This window comes from Mchenga conophoros, linkage group LG17, assembly GCF_057382185.1.
Source record: "Mchenga conophoros isolate Kocher_MC1m ecotype Shallow Benthic linkage group LG17, M_conophoros_male_GT1.1, whole genome shotgun sequence".
Taxonomy (NCBI): Eukaryota; Metazoa; Chordata; class Actinopteri; order Cichliformes; family Cichlidae; genus Mchenga; species Mchenga conophoros.
The window spans coordinates 10,595,750-10,619,736 of NC_140542.1; the positions used below are offsets into that span (position 1 = coordinate 10,595,750).

Sequence of the window (23,987 nt, forward strand, 5' to 3'; positions counted from 1 at the left end):
CTTCATGTGATTGTGTGCCAAGAGTGGAACTGTGGTCATTTATGTGGGAGTCAGGAGTCAAAGTGAAGTATGTGAGGGTGGTGCAAGACATGTATGAAGACATGTAGGAATTTCAGGGTGGCTGAAAGGTATGGTCAGATAGGAGTCTCTTCAACTATCTTTACCCATCACACGACTCACTATGAGCAAGGATTTGGTGACAGTGGGAAGGAAAAACTCCCCTTTAACAGGAAGAACTTTAACTCGGCGATCTGCTGCGATTAGTTGAGGGAAGGAAGAAGAGTGAAAGTCAGTGGAAGTGTGATAGAACATACGTGTGTGTGAATGAAGGATGATACCCTGTTACGACTCATAAAGGGAGCAGCTGATGATGATGAGGATAATGGCGTCAATAACAGTTCCTTCTGTTGTTCACAGGTGCTCCATCTCGAAAGGCACCTGGTGCTCCCTCTATGAAGACAGCAAAAGTAATCGCTGTGGCACAGTCGAAGCTGAGCTTTATTAAGCCTGCACAAACAGGTGTGTGAACATTGGAAGAATCATAAACACTGTGAAATGAGCTTTGTGATTTGCTTTTATCTTTAATTTGTTTGTTTTTTGTTTTTGTACTATTTTCTTTCAGCTCTACCCAGACACCCGATGCCGTTTGCTGCCAAGAACATGTTTTACGACGAGAGGTGGATAGAGAAGCAGGAGAGGGGTTTCACATGGTGGATCAACTACGTCCTCACCCCAGATGACTTTAAGGTCAACACCGAAGTCGCCAAAGGTAACAGGCAGCAGGCTCAAACATGAGAAGATCATGGTAACACCTTAAATATCTCTAACCTCTTAAATCTGTACCCTCCTCTTGTGTGTCTCGTGTAGTAAATGCTGTGTCCCTTGCTATGGGCGGTGACGACAAGTATAGTGTGCCCAAAGCTCCCACCAAAGAGGAGATGTCCTTCAGCACTTACACAGCCAGACGCAAGCTAAATCGCCTCCGTCGCTCCGCCTGCCAGCTGTTCACATCTGACGCCATGGTCAAGGCCATTCAGAGGCTCGAACTGGAGGTGGAGGCCCGGCGACTGCTTGTCAGGAAGGACCGCCACCTTTGGAAGGACATAGGTAAGAGTCCTGCTTAATGAAAGCTCAATGCTCTGAGATTCCTGTCACTAAGGCCTGTTCGTGTCATCTTTCAGGTGAACGTAAAAAAGTCCTCAACTGGCTCCTCTCGTACAACCCTCTGTGGTTACGGATCGGACTTGAGGTATTCTGACACATGTGTTTTCTTCTAATGTTCAGCGTTTGCCATTTCCAACAATGTTGTTATTATTTATTTATTTATTTTTACCCTGAATATTGCTCATCTTCAGACGATCTACGGAGAGCTGATCTCACTGGAAAGCAACAGCGACACCTTGGGCCTGGCTGTGTTCATCCTCCAGCGACTGCTGTGGAACCCGGACATTGCTGCAGAGTTCAGACACCCCCGAGTGCCCCACCTTTACAAAGATGGTAATTTGAGAGGATGTTGGGTCAGCGTCAGAGCTAATAGAAATACCAGGAGAGCCGAGACTTTTAGTTTAATTGAATTCAAAGTAATTAAAAATGGGGCATTGTTTGTGTGTTGATCAGCCCAGGTTTGCTTTTGAATTTCCCACTTGAGCTGTAGCACAAGTCTCGGTTTGCCTTTATCATCACCAGACAGAAACACTTTATTATAGAAAATTAACAACTTGGGCATGAGTGCAACCTTAATTAACCGACTTCTTGTTATTCCTTCGCTGACTCAAACTTTTAATTTCCTTCTAACAACACAACAACAATGACATTTTGCACTGGAATAGATGTGCTTTATATTATTAGACCGAGAAAAAAAAGAAGTAAAATAGATGAGGAAATGGGCAGCACAACCAAATAAATATAACTAAATAATAAATATAGATACAGTGTGCATGATGCTCAATGTTATGCTGCCAGATCTATAACTGTCTGAAATGTGCAGCTGCAGTTGCTTCAGTTGATGTGATGATTATTGGATGATCATGATTATTCAAATGTTCCAAACACAAACATAATTGATTAACACTCAGGTGAAAAACAGGATGTTTCACTTTTTCTTTTCCCCTCTTCACTTTGAGTAACCGATTACTTTTTGAATGTGATTAGTTCTCATGAGGCTTAAAGATCACTTTGGATTCACTGGATTAATGTCCCAAAACCTCTAATGTTGTTTTATTCCTAAAATTAATCTGGGAACATAATGCTGAAGAGCCCAAGACAGATGACAGAGCAAAGGATGAAGGAAATACTTTCCTGATTTTGTAGATGTTTGGAATTCCTTTTTAATCCCACTTGCAATTAAATAATTCAAACAACTCGGGAGTGTAAAGACTACTTTTTAAAACAAGGATATCTTGTGATCAAAATAAGAAGATTTCCTTTGTAAACTGGAAATTGTCTTGATTGTCACTGTATGAATGCCTGTTTACCTTTTCTCGGTTAGGCCACGAGGAGGCGCTGTCCCGCTTCACTTTGAAGAAGCTGCTGCTGCTCGTGTGTTTCCTGGACAAAGCCAAAGAGTCCCGGCTCATTGAACACGACCCCTGTCTGTTCTGTGTTGATGCTGAGTTCAAGGTACGCCAGAGACACAATGTGTCACCAACAAACATTTGTGGAAAATTACAATTTTTGTACATTGAATAAAAGCTTAAGATAGTTACTCTTTTCTTGGTATTGAATGGGAGAGCATATGATGTCATTGTGCTTTTGGAATGATGATAAAGAAAAAAAAGCTTAAATAGGTTAAAAAGATGAGTCTTGAACTGCTTTTTGAGTATACTGAGCTCATGGATCAAAGAATCGAGGAGAGAGATTTCAAGGGTAAGGGTCACGATTGCAAAGGCTCAGTTAGCTTTAATTAGTTTTTCTTCTAGATTTAGGGATGGATAATAAGCTCTGATCAGGCGCCCCAAGAGTCCTGGTGAAAAGTTAATCTCTGTACAGATATGCTTCACCATGAAGAGGCCTGAAGATAAAAACTAGAGGTTTGAATTGAATTCGAAATTTAATGGGGAGCCAGCACAGTGAGATCTGCAGAGGTGTGACGTTAGAGGTCTCGAAGGATGTGGTAACGAGCCTCGCAGCAGCATTTTGCACAAGCTGGAGACGATCCAGGGAGGTTTTACTGAGGGAGGCGAAGAGTGACTGAAATAAAAGCATGAAAAACAGTTTCCCCTCTTCTGGTCTTTTTGGCTTGTGTTAACCTCTGTCGTGCTATGTACTGCTCAATTTTTTTACATTTTTATTTAACAGGCAAGTAAAGACCTGCTGCTGGCCTTCTCAAGGGACTTCCTGAGCGGAGAGGGGATCCTCCCGCGGCACCTCAGCTACCTCGGGTTACCCGTCTCCCACGTTCAGACGCCCCTGGACGAGTTCGACTTCGCTGTGAAGAATTTGGCAGTTGACTTAAAATGTGGCGTTCGTCTAGTGTGAGTGTGTCGGCATGAATTTTAATGCGATGCTCGGATCCCAGATGCGTGTGTGCTTCTCTCAGAGGTCAGGCTCAGATAGGCAAGGGAATTGGGAGCTAAGGACTCTCAGACAAGGTGGTTTCAGACAGGGGATTTCCTTCCTTGATTTCTCACTGAAGGATTGGCTCTTTGACAGCCCTGACAGTGGTTCAGTTTGTGTCTGTGAGTCTGTTAAATAAATTTTTTTTTTTTTCAGAGCAAATCTTTGACTCCATTTTATTTGTGTCAGGTTCCCTACAGGTTATGATGCAATTTAATGTTACATATTTTTCTGTTTTGTAATTACATGGGTATTTTTTTTTTTAAATATCCTGTATTTCAAGTGGGTATGTTGCCCCTAATGTTGTCCTGTACTCTGATTGGCCAACATGTAGTTAGGGTTATAACAGCATTTAATTAAATGTATTTAAAGAATTCAAATTGACATGAGCCAGATTTAAATTGGCAAAAGCTGGATTTGACCTTGACTAGCCCTGTATGTGTGGATCAGGTTCTCATTAGATACTCGTTTATGTTCAGCTGCTGCTGCTGTGGGATTTAAATGTGTGACATAAACATTTCATTGCATGACAAATCAGTTGAAGCGATGATGATGATGATGGAAGCTAAGGATCATCTTTTTGCTTTAGGAGAGTGATGGAGCTCCTTGTCCAGGACTGGACTTTATCTGTGAAGCTCCGCCTCCCGGCCATCAGCCGCCTGCAGAAGGTCCACAACGTCGATGTCGCTCTACAAGTTCTCAAAAGCAAAGGGATCGACCTGAAGGACGAACGTGGTAATTAATCAATTTCTGAAAATCAAATTTGTATATACTGTTTAAGATATGAACATATTCGTTGTGTTTTATATTCAGACACTTTCTTTGGAAATCTCACTGCTATAGTTTTGCCTTGAGTGTAAACAAGTTCTATATCACCTTGTAGTCTGCTGACTTTCTTTCTTACTAAACTTTATTGAGCTTACATGAAAAGAAAATTCAGAACTTTGCTTTGATGGTATTTAAATGTTTTGTTTTTATTTTCAGGCTCAACCATTGATTCAAGAGACATTGTGGATGGACACAGAGAAAAGACGCTGAGCCTGCTGTGGAAAATCATCTTTGCATTTCATGTGTGTATGCCTTTGTTTCCCCCATTTGAGAACCCCCATCCCAATAAGTGAAGAGAGTTGATTGATATGGTGTTACTGCATCATATGTTCAGGTGGAGGTGATTCTGAATGAGGATCAGCTCAAGCAGGAGATTGGCTTTCTGAAGAAAACCCTGAGGACTAAACGGAGGCTAGCATCTCTGAAGGCCGATCGGGGTCTTCGGCAGACGCCTGCAAAAACCAGAGTCCCGTACGAACATGGCAGCACCAAAGTTACCCTGCTTATGGACTGGGTCCGTTCCGTTTGTGACTTTTACAACCTGCAGGTGAGACTAAATAGTTTAATTTTAGCTAAGAAACCAAAGAAAATAGTTTCACATTCAGAATTAAACTGATTTAATTGAGGCTTGTTTAAGTTTTATCTCTTTTACTGGTTGCTTTTACACTTTGCCCACTAACTACAATTTTTTTTTTTTTTAACTTGAGGTTGATGCACACTAAATAAAACGTTACCTTGATCTTACAAAGCTGTAATACAGTAGATTTTGGTCATTGTTTTGTGTCGCTTTTAGATTATATCTACACACTTTTCCTCATTGCTTATCATCTTCATCTTTTTATAATCTTTGCAGCTTCTTGTTTGCATTTTTTTTATAAAGAAAATAAATAAATTAATAATCTACTTTAGGCTACTAAATCTCAGTTTATTTGCAATGCATGTATTCTAACTCCTTTGCAAAGACCGCATCATGATTTAGACACAGATTTTAAGAACATGGAAGATAACCTTGTGCATTCACGTGACTTACTTTATACAATGTTACAAAGATATATTTTCACCCAGGCAGTGTAGGCGTTTACCCATTTCAATGTGCGTTGTAGGCAAGTTATCCAAACAAGGATACATTTAGCTGAACCATGGAATTCGTGGTGGGCTACATTGCTAGAGCACCCAAAACCCGCAAATTTTGGATGTGGTTGAAAAACGTCTTTCAATGTCTATTTTTTTTTTTTTTCTTTTTTTTTATAGCTTAAACCCTAAATATGCTTTTCGGTGGCATCTCAGGGCTTTCAGAAGAACAAAACGAAACAACACTGTAAATATAAATGATATTTGTGTGATGCAAAATGACAGGTTTGTTGGTTTTTGCTGACCTTTGGAATTATCATATTTGCCACAAAACGCAACCTTGACATTGTAATATATAGATATAGAGAGAGAAATTTTCAGAAAACTCTAGTTGGAAACGATAAATAAAGTCTCTCTCTGCCTGTGTGTGTGCAGGTGGAGAACTTCACCGTGACGTTCTCGGATGGCCGCGTCCTGTGCTACCTTATCCACCACTACCACCCGGGTCTCCTGCCAGAAGCGTCTGTCAGTCACCGCACCACTCAGACTGTCGAGTGCTCACCAAGAGGCCGACTGGAGCTCAGCTGCTCAGCCAGCGACTCCGACAGCTCCTTTGAGTCCCTGCCCACAGGCCCAAACGGTATGTCAGCTGTGTGCTGCAACCTTAGTGCAACCATCTGTGCCGGGGGGGATTTAAAGAGGAAAAAAAAAAGTTCACTTGGATGTTTGTACCTCAGACATTTGTAGTCTGTCAGAACATGAAAACGGTGAATATGAAAGGAACTCTGAATTATTTAAAAAAAAAAAAAAAGAAGAAGGAAAAAAAAAAGAAATGTAACAAATAAATAACACAGTATGTTTATTACATTACATCTTAATTTTTAAATTTTTTTTAAGTCACGGTTACCTCAGCTTCGTGATGTCATAACATCAAAATACATACACAATACAAAAGAGAGTTGTTACTGACAGTATCTATTTATTCGCCAACAGGACCTGATTCTCCATCGCTGGAGTTTAAAGAGCTACTGAAGAACGAGAAAAGCAACTTCAAACTGGTCAACAGTGCGGTGTCTTTTCTGGGCGGTGTGCCCGCTATGATCAACCCGGCCGACATGTCCAACACTATCCCCAATGAGAAGGTGAGACCAGGTGGGAGGTGTGTCATAGCTTGCAGGAACACAGAACATTGTTTTTGGTGAAATTCATAACAACTGATTATTAATCCACATTCAGTGTGTTTTATATGTACTTAACAAAGAGAAACACATTCCCAACACTACACTAAGCTTATTCCCCCGCTAATTCCCTGCCTGCAGTCTTGTGCTACAGATGTATAAATGATCATGTGTAAAAACAATAATACAAATGTAGCTTTCTGATTCAGTAGCTCTGTGACAGATGTTGGCTTTTAAATGAATTAAGCTCACTTTACAGGAGTTGGCTGACTTTGTGGCTGCCTCACCCATGTAACCTGACTAAATTTCCGCCCTCATGAGGACAAACTCTCTTGCAATCATTTGTCTTTAAAATCTCAGGATTTGGTAAAATAAGGCTTTTAACGCCTCAATTGTAAAGATATTTAATGTACCAAAATGTGAGAGAGAATGCAGCACTGTCTTCATCCACGTAAACTGACTTGCAGGTGGTGATGTCGTACTTGTCCTTCCTGTGCGCTCGCCTGTTGGACCTACGGGACGAAACCAGAGCTGCACGGGTCATACAGGGAGCCTGGAGGAAATACAAGCTCAAGAAAGATTTAGAACTCTACAAGGTTTGTGGTTTTTACTTATTTATCATTTAAATTAAACTCACAGTTAAGTCAAGTGTTAATGAGACCCTTTAGCCCTTTATGTCTGATACTGGCCTAATATTGGTCATGGGTAACTATGGGTGTTTGAGGTGTACTTGTCAATAAATGAACCTTGAAGACGTTGGTGGATGTAAGTCACACGTTAAAGGATCGTTAACTCTACACCCATCATGTTTGCAGACTGATACGCTTACAAAATGCTACCAAAAAAGTAACCTCTGTAGAGAAGGTTATAATGTGTTTAATGTAGAGCTGGGCGATATAACGATATGTATCGCGATATAACTTTTACTCGATAGAGAAATTAAACTATCGCGATAGACTTCGCCGCTCTTGTCCTCTTAAAAAAAAAAAAAAAAAAAAAAAAAAAAAAGGTCAGCCAATCCAAATTAAGTAGCGCAGAGCCGAACCAATGACAGCCGCAGCGTCACGTCGCGTGACTTGTAACGTACAGCACAAGTGCCAAGCCGCACGTGTGTTTGTTTGGGAAGCAGCCAGCGCATAATGGAGGAAATGAGTGTGCCGACTAGAAAAATCAACCGAGCGTGACCGAAGAGAAAACAGATGATGGTTCCAATGCCGGAGAGATTGTCGAACGGAAGAGCCATAGAAGTTCCGTAGTGTGAAGGTATTTCGGCTATTTCAAGTCTGACAAAAAACAGAGTAGCGTGCACTGTAAATTGTGCCGAAAGCAAGTCTGGAAATACAATAAACTGGTGCATGCGTCACACTGTGCGCCACGTTATTGTTTCGGTGAAATGAATTTCTACAATACTGTTACTGTTAATTCTACTCTCTGCAGTGTTTAAATGCTTACATATACACACAGTTACTGTCCCTCCACACATACGACTCTGTTCTGCTTCTATGCCCCAGCTTTGTTTACGTTTTCCCACCGAGGCTTCTAGACTTCTGATTGGCCAACATTTCTGCACGGTTAGGAATCTCGCTCCACCTGCTGCTTTGGCATGTTCATAGCAGCGTTTTCCTTCATTTCTGCCTTTATGTGTGGACGGGATTATTTTTTAAAACGAAAACGGAAAATCTCCGTTTTCAAAAATACCCGTGTACGTGTGGACGTAGCCTCAGTCTCTGACTGGAAGCGCTAATTCGTCATTCGGCTTTTGTCAGACTAAAGTAACTGTTAAAACTGTTTGAAAAGCTAAGCTATACAACAAGGAGAGATTGAGAATTTCCTTTTAGTTCTCAGTTTATTTGATATTGACAAAAGTTAGTCAGTTTTGTCTGTTCTTCTGTAAAACAAACTAAGATTTATTTTTAGAATTAATATTTTGTTTCTAAGTGGAATTGACAATTTAGTCTGTTTCATTTGTTCTATTTTGAAACTTAAACGCTTTAGCGGCTGCCTTTTGTGTAGTTTGTAATATTTGCCTTTATTTATCTGAAAAAGTCTCATGTTCCTTAAGTACATCTACCCTGTCGAACTTATTATGGGAAATAAATATTTAAATAAAAACAAGCTGCTGATTATTTCACATTTTACTTGTGAGCAACGGCACATTTAAATCTTACAAATATAGTTATTTGGCTTATATCGTGATAGATATCGTTATCGCCTGAAATGAAAAAAACATATCGTGATATGAAAAAATCTCATATCGCCCAGCTCTAGTTTAATGTTGCTTCTTGTTTCCATGCAGGAAAGAAACATGGCTGCCATGAAAATCCAAGTATTTGTGAGGAATTTTCTTCAGAGGTGCAGAGCTAAGAGGCAGAACCAGGCTGCTGTTGTCATCCAGACCTCATGGAGAGGTTATGCAGCCCGCAAAAAGCTGCGACTTAGAAAACAGGCTCAACTTCGGGCTATGCAGCATGAAGCAGCAACCGTCATCCAGGTGTGTATGTGCGTTATATATCTGAGGGTTAGAAGTGGTGTTTGACAAAGTCACATATGGCTTTGGCTTTTTGAATCTAACTAGATTCAGCTTCTCAGGTGATGGTTAATCTGACTTTGTTTCTAGTTGTGAATGACTTTGTTCAAGGACATTTTGATGTTCATGATCATCTATTAATGTGCTGTCTAGTAAACACTGTGATTACACTTCTTTTTTTTGGATAATTTTACTGTTTTGTCATATCAAGGATAAATCCAGCATAATGAAGCTACCACGTGTTTTTGTTCTTTGAATTAAATGGGTCTTATCTTGTCCTTGCAGGCTCAGTGGAGGATGTTTTCAACTATGAGGGCTTACCAGTGCCTCAGATATCATACCATTGTTGTCCAAGCACAATGGCGAATGAGGAGGGCGGCCTCCGCTTATGGGAAAATCTACTGGGCGACGACAGTCATTCAGAAGTACTCACGAGCATGGGCCATCTCAAAAAGAGACAGAGCACATTATCTCTTACTAAGGAGCGCTGTGGTAAAAATACAAAGAGGCTATAGAAGATGGAAAGCTCAGAAAATACAAAAGGAAAACTGTGCGGTCAGAGTGATACAAGCTGCTTTTAAGAAATGGTACGGAAGAAAAATGTCCCAAAGAACTGCCGCTGCTGTGAGAATCCAGTCCTGGTACAGGATGCAAAAGTGTCTCAATCGGTACAGAAAGATCAAGGGAAGTGCTTTCCTCATTCAGGCTCAGTACAGAGGCCTTGCACAGAGGCGCCTTTTTCTCACATTAAAACTGCAGCACCACTCAGCTGTTGTCATCCAGAGTGCCTTCAGAGGGCACGCTGTCAGAAAAGAAGTGTCGGAAATGAGGTGTGCTGCAGTCGTAATCCAGCGCTGGTGCAGAGCTTCCATGACAAGAGACGCGGAGAGGAAAAAGTTTGTCAGGATGAAACGCGCGGCCGTTACCATACAGGCAGCGTATCGTGGGAAAGTGGCTCGAGACTCTCTGAAAAAACAGGACAGGGCAGCAGCTGTGATCCAGGCAGCTTTTAGGAAGCACGCTGCCCGTAGGCGCTACCTGATCTTGAAAAGAGCTGCAGTTCTAATACAGCAAAAGTACAGAGCAACACTTTTGAGTCGCAAGACAAATAATGAATATAACTCTCTGAGGGCCGCTGTGCTCACTGTGCAAGCTAACTGGAGAGGCAGAGTGGACAGGAAGAGGATAGAAAAGTGGCATCAGTGTGCATCTTTTATACAGGCTTGTTATCGTCGGCACAAAGTGCAAGCAGAGTACAGAGCCAAGAGGGCAGCAGCTGTGGTTCTACAGAGCCATTACAGAGCTTATTTGGCTGGAAGGAAGATGAGGAGAGGATACCTAGAAAAGAAAGCGGCATCCATTACTCTCCAAGCTGCATTCAGAGGGATGAGAGTTAGGGCAGAGTTGAAGAAAAAGCACCAGGCAGCGACTGTCATTCAGGCTTTAGCCAGGATGTTTTTATGTAGGAAACGTTATCTTCTGCTTCACAGTGCAGCGATTGTCATCCAGAGCCGATACAGAGCTCTTTTGCTGTGCAGGGTGCAGCTAAATGAATTCAGAAAACTTAAGCAGGCGACTGTTAAGATACAAGCTGTGTTTCGGGGATTTAGAGAAAGGCGGGACTTGAAGAGGCAACATAAAGCATCCAGAGCAATCCAAGCTCACTTCAGGATGCACAGAATGCGTGTGGCTTACCTTGCCCTTAAGTGTGCCTCCATCATTATTCAGGAAAGGTACAGGGCCAAACGGCTCATGGATCAACAGATGCAGAGTTACAGAACAATGAAACATGCAGTCATAGTAATCCAAGCAGCATACCGTGGCCACAAGGCCAGGAGAAAGATTGCAAACATGCACCAAGCTGCTTCAGTCATTCAGAGAAAGTTTCTGGCCATCCGGGATAGAAAAAACTTCCTGGCTGTCAGAGTGGCAGTTTTGGCCTGTCAGCAGAGGTACAGAGCAGTAATCCTGGCAAGAAAAGCACGGCTGGACTATCTCTCAAAGAGAAGGGCAGTAGTTTGTCTACAAGCAGCTTACAGAGGATATGTAGTTCGAAAGCGGCTGTGTATTGAGCACATGGCAGCTGTAACAATTCAGTCTCAGTATAGAATGTACCAGCAGAAAAACAACTACAAGAGACTCTGCTGGGCAGCCACTGTATTGCAAACACGCTACAGAGCTAACAAAAAGATGAGAGCAGAGGTGCATGCCCTGAGTGTTAAGAAAAATGCAGCTGTTGTCTTACAAGCTGCCTTCCGTGGAATGAAATTAAGACAGATGATCAAACTACAGCATCAAGCTGCCAGTGTTATCCAGAGAGCTTACAGAGCTCACTGCGAACACAGGGAGTATCTCACTCTGAAATCCTCTGTCCTGACTCTTCAGAGAAGATATCGAGCCTCTGTAGCAGCAAAGAAACAGTTGCAAACATATCAGAAACTGCACAGAGCTGCTGTTGTTCTTCAGGCAGCGTACAGAGGGCAGCAGGTCAGACAGGAAGTTGCTCGTTGGCATCAAGCTGCTACTGTGATCCAGTCTGCCTTCAGAAAACACAGAGAAGTCGTCAAATTCCAGGCCATGCGTCTATCTGCCATCATCATCCAGAGACGTTATCGGGCTCGTGTTCTTCAGAGGCAAGAAAGGGAAAACTTCCTAAGAATGAGACATTCTGCTGTGGTCCTACAAGCAGCTTTCAGAGGTCATCGTGTCAGGTCTGACATTGCCAAGATGCACAGAGCAGCTACTGTCATTCAAGCAAACTTCAGGAGATATAAACTTCAATCAGAGTTCAGGCGACAACGCTGGGCAACCTGTGTCTTACAGCAGAGGTTCAGAGCTCAAAGAACCAGAAACCTTGTGGTGAAACATTATCAAGAGGTTAGAAAAGCTGCCATCATTCTACAGGCTGCATATCGTGGAATGAAATCCAGACAGATGATCAAACTGCAGCATCAAGCTGCCAGTGTTATCCAGAGAGCTTACAGAGCTCACTGCGAACACAGAGAGTATCTCACTCTGAAATCCTCTGTCCTGACTCTTCAGAGAAGATATCGAGCCTCTGTAGCAGCAAAGAAACAGTTGCAAACATATCAGAAACTGCGCAGAGCTGCTGTTGTTCTTCAGGCAGCGTACAGAGGGCAGCAGGTCAGACAGGAAGTTGCTCGTTGGCATCAAGCTGCTACTGTGATCCAGTCTGCCTTCAGAAAACACAGAGAAGTCGTCAAATTCCAGGCCATGCGTCTATCTGCCATCATCATCCAGAGACGTTATCGGGCTCGTGTTCTTCAGAGGCAAGAAAGGGAAAACTTCCTAAGAATGAGACATTCTGCTGTGGTCCTACAAGCAGCTTTCAGAGGTCATCGTGTCAGGTCTGACATTGCCAAGATGCACAGAGCAGCTACTGTCATTCAAGCAAACTTCAGGAGATATAAACTTCAATCAGAGTTCAGGCGACAACGCTGGGCAACCTGTGTCTTACAGCAGAGGTTCAGAGCTCAAAGAACCAGAAACCTTGTGGTGAAACATTATCAAGAGGTTAGAAAAGCTGCCATCATTCTACAGGCTGCATATCGTGGAATGAAATCCAGACAGATGATCAAACTGCAGCATCAAGCTGCCAGTGTTATCCAGAGAGCTTACAGAGCTCACTGCGAACACAGGGAGTATCTCACTCTGAAATCCTCTGTCCTGACTCTTCAGAGAAGATATCGAGCCTCTGTAGCAGCAAAGAAACAGTTGCAAACATATCAGAAACTGCACAGAGCTGCTGTTGTTCTTCAGGCAGCGTACAGAGGGCAGCAGGTCAGACAGGAAGTTGCTCGTTGGCATCAAGCTGCTACTGTGATCCAGTCTGCCTTCAGAAAACACAGAGAAGTCGTCAAATTCCAGGCCATGCGTCTATCTGCCATCATCATCCAGAGACGTTATCGGGCTCGTGTTCTTCAGAGGCAAGAAAGGGAAAACTTCCTAAGAATGAGACATTCTGCTGTGGTCCTACAAGCAGCTTTCAGAGGTCATCGTGTCAGGTCTGACATTGCCAAGATGCACAGAGCAGCTACTGTCATTCAAGCAAACTTCAGGAGATATAAACTTCAATCAGAGTTCAGGCGACAACGCTGGGCAACCTGTGTCTTACAGCAGAGGTTCAGAGCTCAAAGAACCAGAAACCTTGTGGTGAAACATTATCAAGAGGTTAGAAAAGCTGCCATCATTCTACAGGCTGCATATCGTGGAATGAAATCCAGACAGATGATCAAACTACAGCATCAAGCTGCCAGTGTTATCCAGAGAGCTTACAGAGCTCACTGCGAACACAGGGAGTATCTCACTCTGAAATCCTCTGTCCTGACTCTTCAGAGAAGATATCGAGCCTCTGTAGCAGCAAAGAAACAGTTGCAAACATGTCAAAAACTGCGCAGAGCTGCTGTTGTTCTTCAGGCAGCGTACAGAGGGCAGCAGGTCAGACAGGAAGTTGCTCGTTGGCATCAAGCTGCTACTGTGATCCAGTCTGCCTTCAGAAAACACAGAGAAGTCGTCAAATTCCAGGCCATGCGTCTATCTGCCATCATCATCCAGAGACGTCATCGGGCTCGTGTTCTTCAGAGGCAAGAAAGAGCAAAGTTTTTGAAGTTGAAACAATCCGCCATAGTTCTCCAGGCAGCACTGAGAGGCTGGCGCGTCAGGAGGGATGTTAGCCTACAAAATCATGCTGCTGTTGTAATCCAGTCATACTGGAAATGTTTGGTGGAACGACGTATCTTCCAAAGAAAGAAAGATGCAGCTGTGAAACTTCAGCAGAGGATTCGAGCAGTGCAGCTCGGCAGGCAGGAGAGAAGCAAATACATCCAAGTGAGGCAAGCTGCCATCACACTTCAGAAACACTGGCAAGCCTGGATTGCAAGACAGCAGGTAAAGTTCATTTGCAGTACAAAAATAAACAGAGTACCGTAATTAAGAGGAACTGCAGCTTGTTTGGAGTCTCACAGTGTTGAAATGTGATTTGTAGTAAGCAGTCTCAATGTGTTATGTGGAGGGGAGAAAAAAAGTTGCTGGTTAAATGTAAGCCAATGTTTTTCAGGTACTAAAGGCCGCTCGTGCAGAGAGGAGGCTACGTTTTACGTCGGCCATATTTCACCATCTCAGTGCCATAAAGATCCAACGAGCACTCAGAGCTCACTGGGCTTTGGAGTCCGCTAAAAGACAGATCCATTCTGTTATCACCATACAGGTAGAGTCACAAAACATCCACAGTGCTACATCTATTGAAGAGTACAACAGTTTTTACAAATGGCATCTTGACTTTTTTTTTTTTTTTTTTTTTTTAAGCGACTGGTGAGAGCGAGGCAACAGAGAAGACGCTATCTGGAGTACAAGCTGAAGGTGGCTACAGCTCAGAGAGCAGTCAGGCACTGGCTAGCTCGTCGCCACAAGGCTGCGACTGTCATCCAGCAGGCTGTCTGGAAATTCCTCCTCCTCAGGCGTCAGAAGAGGGTTCAGCAGGGTATTCTCAAGGCCCAGGTACCGTAGTCAGTGCTGAGTGTGGTAAAGATGTTGCCTGTAATTCTAAAGGGGAGAGTCGCAGATTTCCAATTCAGTCTATATTTAGGTGTCCAAAGTTCATTCAACCCTCAGTCACCTCAGTTAGAACAGCCCATTAAAGATTTGCTAAATCTTTTCTTTCTACAATGATCAGTCCATGACATTATAACTGGGAAACAATTTCAGGAGGAGGACTGTTTTTAACATCTGACTGTTGCGAACATGGCCTAATTTTACAAAGAAAATATAGGTAACACTTTATATGACAACCCATAGGTAAGCAAAGAAAGGGATGCACAGAACTCCCCTGTCCCCAGCCACCTCTTCCAGCTCATCTGAGAAACACAGAGATGTTCTCAGGCCAGGCAAGAGATATAAACTCTACAATATCTTCTGAGTCTGCCACGGGGCCTCGTCCTGGTGGGACAGACCTAGAACACCTTATCCAGGAGGCATTCTTATCTGCCTCCTGGATAAGAATGCCTCCTGGATAAGGCACCTCAACTGGCTCCTTTTACTGTAGAGGGTATAGCGGCTCTACAGTAACATTATTTCTAAGTAAAAAGGCCACCCATCATTCCAAGAAAGCTCATTTCTGACACTTGTATTCCTGATCTCATTCTTTAGGCCATTACCCAGAGCTTGTGACTAGGGCTGGGTGATATGGCCTAAAATCCATATCGCGATATAATTTGAAGCACGTGCGGTAACGATATATATCGCAATATATTATTTTCTTCTGTATAACGTATTTTCCACACTATAAGGCACACATAAAATCCTTTCATTTTCTCCAAAATCGAGAGTGTGCCTTATGTATGAATTCTGGTTGTGCTTACTGACCTCAAACCGATTTGGGCGTGCAGAAATCTGTTAAAAAATGTTTTAGTACAACTTTGGTAAGCCGCACTGCTTGATGGATTGTCAGAGCATTACGGCTGCCATAGTGAGGAGCTTCGCGGAGTAATCTGGGTCCAAAACTCCTTCTGCTTCAGGTCCCAAAGTCAAATGAACACTGAGCGTTAAAAACGGTCTAAATTCTTTCATCTTTAATAAAATCATCAGCGTTGCTGCTTTACCAGGTGTAACAATTAAGTTTAACATCCAGGCTTCCATGAAAACAGAATTTCTTAAATTTAACGGAGTTAGAAGTTAACAGGAAGTTAGCTCGCTAGTTTCCACCTAAACATTTCATACCATGTTCTGACAGAGATTTTTGAAACTAATTAAAACGTACAGCTCTGCTACCACTTCCAACATAAATGAAGACAGAAAACTAAACAGCAGTGGCGTTTGCAGGGTTACTGAAGTTGGACTACCTGGTGTTTAATGTTGTGCTACGTGATTGCTAGCGACACAGCTATGTTAGCATAACATTAGCACAGTGAAGCTGGAGGATGAACGCCAACTTTTTTTTCCACTCGATAAAAGTTAACGTGAGGGATTCTGGTGGTCAGGGACGAATGCAATCGCATGGCAGGATGCTATACACGGGTCAGTCAGGAGAACAACTGAGACTTTTCATCCACAATAGGTTAGTTATTAATATACTGCAACAACATGGGGATAGGAACAGCTGTGAGAGAATTCAACATAAATGAATCAAATTTACGGAAGTGGAGGACGCGCAGTTTTTGGCTTTCCCCATATTTCAAAAGTGCTTCATCTCTTTGCTATGACTGTCGCCTGGCATAATTTGCAGATGATAATGGTTGTAGCCGCTGCGATGCTTTCAACCAAAACAGGCATCATCAACATGCGGTAGAGCGGTATAGTCAAAATCTCTATCGTTGGCCAAATTTATATTGTTTCTATCGTATATCGTTTCTATCGCCCACCCCTACTTGTGACCATAGATGAGAGTAGGGACGTAGATTGACTGGTAAATCGAGAGTTTCACTTTTACTCTCAGCTCTCTGTTCAGCACAACGGATCGGTTCAGCATCACTGCAACCATGGACCCGTCCGTCTCCCGCTCCCCTCAGTCATGAACAAGAGCCCAAGATGCTTGGGCCATGGCCTCAGACTTGGAGGTGCTGATTCTCATTCCCACCACTTTATACTTGGCCAGTGTCAGCTGGAGGCGACAGACCTGATCAAGTCAAAAGAACAACATAATCAATGAAAAGCAGAGATTCTGGGACCACAAAAGTGAAAGCCTCCTGCCACTTTGCTATGCCTACAAATTCTGTCTATAAAAATTATAAACAGAATTGGTGACAAAGGGCACCCTTGGAAGAATCCAATACCCACTGGGAATGAATCTAACTTATTGCCAGTAATGTGGACCAAGCTCTTGCAACGGTTGTATAAGGGCCGAATGGCTCATATTAACAAGCAACACACCAAGGAATCAAACCCTCTCGTCTACCGGGGGAAAAAAACTCCAATATACAGGCAGCCAGCCAAGGACATGCCAAGATACCGCTTGTCACCAAAAGCAACTTCTAGCTGGGACAGAGTCCAGCCCCTGTCCAGGAGGCTGGTTCCAGAGCTCAAGCTGTGTATTGAGGTGAACCCGGTTATATCTCTTTGGTACCTTTCAACCTCACACACCAGCTCATGCTCCTCCTCCACCAGAAAGTTGACGTTTCACCAGCCTCAGTAGCTTGGGATCAGCCCACCAGGGTCCACCAGGGTCTCCCTTGACTGGCACCCGTCACACACTGCACCCAACCCCTATAGCACCCAACCCCTATAGCACCCAACCCTCTCCTGTGGATGGTGGGCCTACAGGAGGAAATGCTCATTTGCCTTCTCCAGATTGCGTCCGGTCAGGCCTCCAGGCCACCAGGGGCTCTCCTTCAGGTACCCTCCCCAGACCTGGCTCCAGGGCAGAGCTCCACTAACCTTATCCCAGGCAGGGTGAACTGTTCCCTTGATTGTGTACACATAACGGTCTTCTAAACAGCTCTTTGTCTGGTTCCTCACCCAGGACCAATTTACCATGGGAGATCCTACCAGGGGCAAAAGGCCTTCCGAGTGCATAGCCCCTGGAATTCTTGGGACACACAAACCCCTTGACTACAATAATATAGCAAATTACAGAGGAGAATTTATGTAATGCATAAGTAACGTTAATAATTTTATAACTTAAGGTATTTTATAGGAAAAAAGACAATTTATACTTTTAAGTACTGCCCAATTTCACGGAAATTTTATGGACAAGCAATTTCCCAATTTTACATCATAAATAAACTGTACTGTTCTATGGACATGTCATAGTATGGAGTAGATTAATTGTGCCTTTGTATATTATTATTATTATTATTATTATTATTATCTTTTTTTTTTTACATCTTTTCTTAATATTCATCATGTTTGTGAGTATGACAGATCTTTTAAAAATAAAATTGATTTCTCCCAACCCCTGAGTTTTTGTAGGTAACTATAATGACATTGTTATTAAAAGAAAAATAAATTGAAATTCAATTTAATGATGGAGGAATCACTCCCTTAGTTGCAGGCTGTGTTTTAAAGTGTTACCAAAATTAAAAGCAACAACTTGTTATCCAGTCTTTACTTTATCCTCATCATTTTGATATTTGTTGACAATGTAGTCAGCAAAATGTTGTTACAACCTACAAAGTAAGGCAGTAACAGCCTTGCTGGGATCATTTCTTTAATTTTGCTGTTAATATTTAATACTTCTAATAACAGTTTACACTAGCAAAATGTTTGCTATGAATTGATGGAAATCAAATAATTTTATACACATTTTGCCCTGAAAATTGTTAACTTATTTAGTTTTCCAACAGTTTGAAACTAATGTGAGTTTTTGTTTTGTTTGTTTGTTTTTAATTTAATTTAATTTTAACCACTTTCTCCTTCTAGGCTCTGTGGAGAGGACACTGCTCCCGCAGATTGAATGACAATCCCAAGATTGTAAAGCTGAGGCACCGCTTACGTGTGGTCACTGCCAGTGTCCGAGAGGAAGACAAACTGTGCAATAAAACTTCATGTGCACTGGACTACCTTCTTCGTTATAAACACTTCTCGTACATTCTGGAGGCCTTGAAAAATCTTGGTAAGGCTTTTTGTTGTCTACTCGTTTCCCCTCATGCTGAGTACAAAAATGGAAAAATAGTTTTAAACAGCATTTTCCCTGCAAGTCATCCCACAGCTTTAGATGTGGCAACTTATGTAACACTAAACAGCTTAATGACAATATCTTTGGCTCACCCCACCACAGCACTGAACAAACGCCATGCAAGTTATAGTTTACTCAGCTTACGATCAGACATTATTTTCAACTGAGTGAATGAGCACACGTGAGCCATGACGAATTAATGACGAATTATTTCACATATCATTATGAGAGGCAGAAGATGCATGTAGTTCCTACCAAACATTTAGATGGTCCCAGTAATATAGTTACTTTTCACTGTGAAGTAACAGTGATTTCTGGAAGTGTTCCTGGGCCCAGGCAATGATTTCATGACACAGCCATGCTTGGTTTTAAAGCAGTGTTGCCTGAGGGCCCAAAGATGGCAGATATTCAATACTGATTTGTACTTGTGCCTCTTGCATGCTGATATTTCTCCTCATTCTAATAATCTTTAGATGAGATATTCTGTGCAATTTAACATTGAGGACCATTATAAATGAGTGAATGGACAACTCGAGAATGAGTATTTAAATTGATACCATAGACGTATCTACTAGAAATTCTTCTGAGAAACTGCCTCTTTAAAACGCTTCAGCATTTCTGGAGCATTTCTTTGTGTTTCTTGTCTTTCTAATGTGTGATGTGTAGAATCAAAACCCACTTCTGGTCTTTGAATTATGGTGGGTAATATTTTAGGGACTATTTCTACAATCACTCCCAAATCTATTAAATATTTTATAGTTTAAAATGTGTAAATATATATGTGCCTAATTGGCCAAAATGCATACTTCTTATTCATGTAAGAGTGCATCTTATGATTTGTCCTGACTGAAATCTCTTTGTGCGTGCCTCTGTGTTTGCATGTTGCATTCGTGTGCAGAAACCGCCACCAGGCTGTCCCCAGAGTGCTGCGAGCGGCTTGTGGAGAGCGGAGCCACTAACGTCATCTTCACACTAATCCGTTGCTGTAACAGGAGCGTCCCCTGCATGGACGTCATCACCTTCTCCATTCAGATACTTCTCAACCTTTCCAAGGTACTGCAGACACAGAACAGCACTTTGTATTTTATGCTTCCTCATGAAGTAATCCGGTACTCTCAGGTTATAAACATAAAAGGTAAACCGGTTAATTAGTTTAGTGTGACATTAAAGCTGAAGGTAGACAGTTGATAATTTTTTGTTTTTGTTTTCCTACAGGCCCAACATTAGATTAAGCTGTTTTAACTGTCTGTAGACACATGAAATGGAGGAGATGTTTTAGCTTATATTTTGCTATCTCCACCTCCTCCACTCCTCAGTTCCAGCATATTTAACAATGTCAGTGTCAGATTTCACCTAAGACTAAGGGTAGGACAGCAACCTCCTTGTGACTAGAAAGAAATTATAGTTTCCCATTGGTTGCATTGAATTTCTTCACATTAGGCAAAAGTTAACAAGTATTTCCACCTAGGTGTGTCACGATACTGGACATTAGTAGTCGGTACAAACAGCAGTAGAACTGAACAATTCTCACAGCCCAATTCGATACCAAAACAGAAATGATCTGAAGTGACATCTAGCATACTCGACCATAAACTGCCTCATTAAAGTCATTTTTAAAACACTGGCAGATCATTTATTTAAAATGTTAACATTGTATAGCCTACTAATGTTATATTACACTAGCATAAGCATTTAATGTTAGCCATTGCAAACATTTTAGCCAGTGGAACAAAGCTGATTTCACAGCTTTGTTGGTAATTTACATTTTGGCATAATAAAAGCAGGATAATGGTTTGGATGTTTGTAATGTTAATTGAAAAGCATTCACGCTGATCTATTCAAACTGATCTGGGAGCTATTCTTTTAGTTCACTTAGGCCACACAATTTCAGTACAGTACAGTAACATGCTTGCATACGGCTTTTTGGGAAATCAGTCCTTACTCACATTTTCAGAATTTTGGTAGGAAGTGATACAACACATATTGGTTCTGGTGACATCCCTAGTTACAGCAACCAACCTATCACACACTTACACAATGGTTTTGGGCCAGCCATTGTTTTCCTTAGTGTGACTGTAATATAAGGTGGTAACAAATACTTATTTATGTACAGATATATTAAATGCAGAGTACTTTTATACAGTATTCTCATGGCTAGACATTTTGTGTCATCATATAAAGGTACATAAAAGTATATAAAAGTTGGTGCTGCATCACTATCCAGTATTTCTTAAATTCAGCAGTATTTTTGGTTGCATTATTTTAAACAGTAACTTGCAAGAACACAGAGAAGATGCATTTAAAGAGCTCTATCACTTAACTCTGGTTGTCTGAAAATATCAGAACTAAAGTGTTATCAAGCTTTCCTGTTTTCTCTAAAAGCATTTCCCGTATATAGATCTGACCCTCTGTCAGACTGTTTGCTGTTATCGATTTCTCTCTTCTCGCTGTGAACTTTGTTCTTCTTGCAACATAATCTGCCTGACTGTGACGGGAACATGTTGGCGTGGTAGACCCAGACATCTTACTTATTTGTTTTGAATCTTCTGGCTGGAAAGGGATTGTTTAGACAAGTGGGGGTTGAATAAACCTGTAATCTGTATACTGTCGATGGTAAATGACCGTCAGCACACCCGTGCTTTTGAGAAGCTTACACTGCTGTGGATGAGGGCAGCAGCAAAACATTTGTATGGGAATGTAAAGCTTTTGGATCCAAATATGTTCCCTCACAAAAGCCACCAGACTCATTTGACAAAAACAGGTTAATTTGTACCGTTCTAAAACATCAAACAATAGGACAAACTAATCCCTGCTTAGTTTTGAGAAATTACACCTCCCATCATTCTGTGCAGTGTTTAATGAAATGAGATTACCAGCATGGAAGCTGTCTCATGATTGTGGCTTTAACAGCTTTGCTTAAGGCCTTACATGTCATCTACAATCTATAAGAAACTGCTTTCTGTAAAGCTAATTTAACTGCAAAGTGACCATTTATGTGGATATGTAGCAGATAAAACATGTATTATGTTCACTTTTTTGTGTGTGCGTGAAGCATTAAATATGAAGAACAAAGTGGACGAGGGTGGTGTTTATTTTTGAGTGTTTCTGTCTTTTTCAGCCAAAATAGAACATGCAACAGTGGATGCGTTAGTGTTGTTTAAGTGTGCAGGACTAACATCGTCTCCCCTCCCTCCTCAGTACTACAAGACCATTGAGGCGGTGTATTCAGTGGAAAACTCTGTGGAGACGCTGCTGGACCTGCTGCAGAGATACCGGGAGAAGGCAGGGGATAAAGTGGCAGAAAAGGGTGGAAGCATCTTCACTAAGGCCTGTTTCCTTGTTGCGCTCCTGCTGCAGGACAAGCAACGCACTGAGGTCCGTAGACACTGTAACAAACGGATAACACGAGTGCATAAATACCAATATCAATGATATTTTTACACAAGAGAAAATGCTAACTATTTTGCTTACTGTATTTTCTTTAGGAGGTCAAAAAGCTACCCAAGGTCTTGGATAGGATCCACAGTATTTACCGCCTCACTGCTCGCAAACACAAGATGGACACAGAAAGAACAATCATCAAGCAGAAGATGAGCGCGTCGATCAACGGGAGCTTCTTCGTTCCAGTGACGCCTCGTAAATCCCGCGCTGCACCAAAGTATGGATATTCCTGAGTTACATAATATACTGAAAGTGTGCTTGTATGTTTCCAGAGATAACTAAAAGTTTTTTGTTTTCTTTCAGGTTTGCACCAGATTGGGTTCTCAGGCGAGATAAGCTCAAAGACATTGTAGACCCCCTCAGGGCCATTCAGATGGTGGCGAACACACTGTCCATTGTGCTGTAAATAAACATGCTCATATATATATATATATTTTTAATCCATGATCTTCTTTTTAAAAACTTAAGAAAAGTATTGCCGTCTTATTTTTATTTTTTGTAAACCAATTCATTTTTATGTATATAATAAAATGGATTTGTCTATTAAATTGTTTCTTCTGGATCTACTACAGTGGGGAGAGGCATGCAAGGTTAACCTGTAACAGCACATGTCAGGATCGCCATTACTCCCAAAATGGCAGTTTTTACTAAAATCCCTTTTGATGTAATACCGGCCTGTGCAAACAAGAAGACAGTATGAACAGATGGGCGCAGGAGTGTGTCATTGGCTGCTGACTTGTGATTAACAAGTCCTGTGATAATCCTCCACTCACACTTAGAATGACTGAAATTTACAAAATGGACTACAGTAGGGGTTAATGGTTAAGGTGTGACAGTGGGTAAAAATGAGCCACACCCTGTTAGGTAATCATAAGCAACAGTCATTATGTGACAATAACCACTGAAGAGTTGAAAGAGCAGTAAGCAAACTAGACCAGTGAAAATTATTTTTGTCATGTTCATATAAGTTCATTTAAGGCAGCGGTCCCCAACCTTTTTTCCGCCACGGACCAAAATTTAACGGACCGGCCTTTAAGGTGTCGCGGATAAATACATCAACAACAAAAAAACTAGTATTGGTACCGAAAAAAAGATTTATTCATAACACACGTGAAAAGACCCAGAAAAACCGATTTGGCGATTAAAAACAATAACAAAATAACGCTAAAAACCGATAAAAATCCTGAAAACCTGAATGCCATAAATGTCATCAATTAGGCTGGAATAATTTGTTTCTAGTGGCTTCTATTGTAAGTGCTTTACATTTCAGCATGACATCCTGTATGTGTCCTACAATGAGGACACTTGAAGCTGGTCATTTTCTTAGAATGGAGCTAAAGATAAAACCAAAACAAAACCAAACTTTCATAAGAAATCTTTATTCTGCAGTAAGGGACATTAAAAACCTAATAATGTTATCATTAAAAATATTAAAATGTGAAGTAAGAGCAAAATGTATGTTTGATACATTCAGTCATGAGTATTTTATACTCTTATTATTCCTGTTAAGAGTATCTGGAATATGCACTTCTTACAGTGGCCATGTTACACAGTACTCTGCTCAAATGTAGGTAATGTTAGACATGAGTCTCCTGGAATTAGACCTCAGTACTGTTAAAGTTGATTTACTGACCCGTTGCTGTGTCAATAAAAGTGCAAAAAATAAGAGTGCTTCTGGTGTCTTGCTTTAAGATAAAGTCCCATATTTTTGTTGTTGTAGCTTTTTGAACAGATGGTGTCTTATTCTCAGCGATTTTTT

The 23,987-nt window shown here is 41.6% G+C and overlaps 1 protein-coding gene across 1 annotated transcript in view; it reads left to right on the forward strand.

Moving 5' to 3' along the window:
- aspm (assembly factor for spindle microtubules) overlaps positions 1–23,877 on the forward strand; it is a 28,291-nt gene extending 4,414 nt beyond the window's left edge. Inside the window, exons 5-26 of the mRNA XM_085251655.1 lie at positions 418–519; positions 623–769; positions 868–1,107; positions 1,182–1,249; positions 1,356–1,497; positions 2,489–2,619; positions 3,298–3,473; positions 4,145–4,290; positions 4,540–4,625; positions 4,718–4,930; positions 5,890–6,094; positions 6,448–6,596; positions 7,100–7,228; positions 8,929–9,123; positions 9,445–14,067; positions 14,237–14,386; positions 14,485–14,676; positions 18,532–18,724; positions 19,686–19,840; positions 21,986–22,162; positions 22,273–22,445; positions 22,532–23,877. Of these exons, the coding sequence (XP_085107781.1) occupies positions 418–519; positions 623–769; positions 868–1,107; positions 1,182–1,249; positions 1,356–1,497; positions 2,489–2,619; positions 3,298–3,473; positions 4,145–4,290; positions 4,540–4,625; positions 4,718–4,930; positions 5,890–6,094; positions 6,448–6,596; positions 7,100–7,228; positions 8,929–9,123; positions 9,445–14,067; positions 14,237–14,386; positions 14,485–14,676; positions 18,532–18,724; positions 19,686–19,840; positions 21,986–22,162; positions 22,273–22,445; positions 22,532–22,634 (7,895 nt within the window). The 3' untranslated portion in view covers positions 22,635–23,877. The remainder of the gene's footprint in view (positions 1–417; positions 520–622; positions 770–867; positions 1,108–1,181; positions 1,250–1,355; positions 1,498–2,488; positions 2,620–3,297; positions 3,474–4,144; positions 4,291–4,539; positions 4,626–4,717; positions 4,931–5,889; positions 6,095–6,447; positions 6,597–7,099; positions 7,229–8,928; positions 9,124–9,444; positions 14,068–14,236; positions 14,387–14,484; positions 14,677–18,531; positions 18,725–19,685; positions 19,841–21,985; positions 22,163–22,272; positions 22,446–22,531) is intronic.
- The last annotated feature ends 110 nt before the right edge of the window (positions 23,878–23,987 follow it).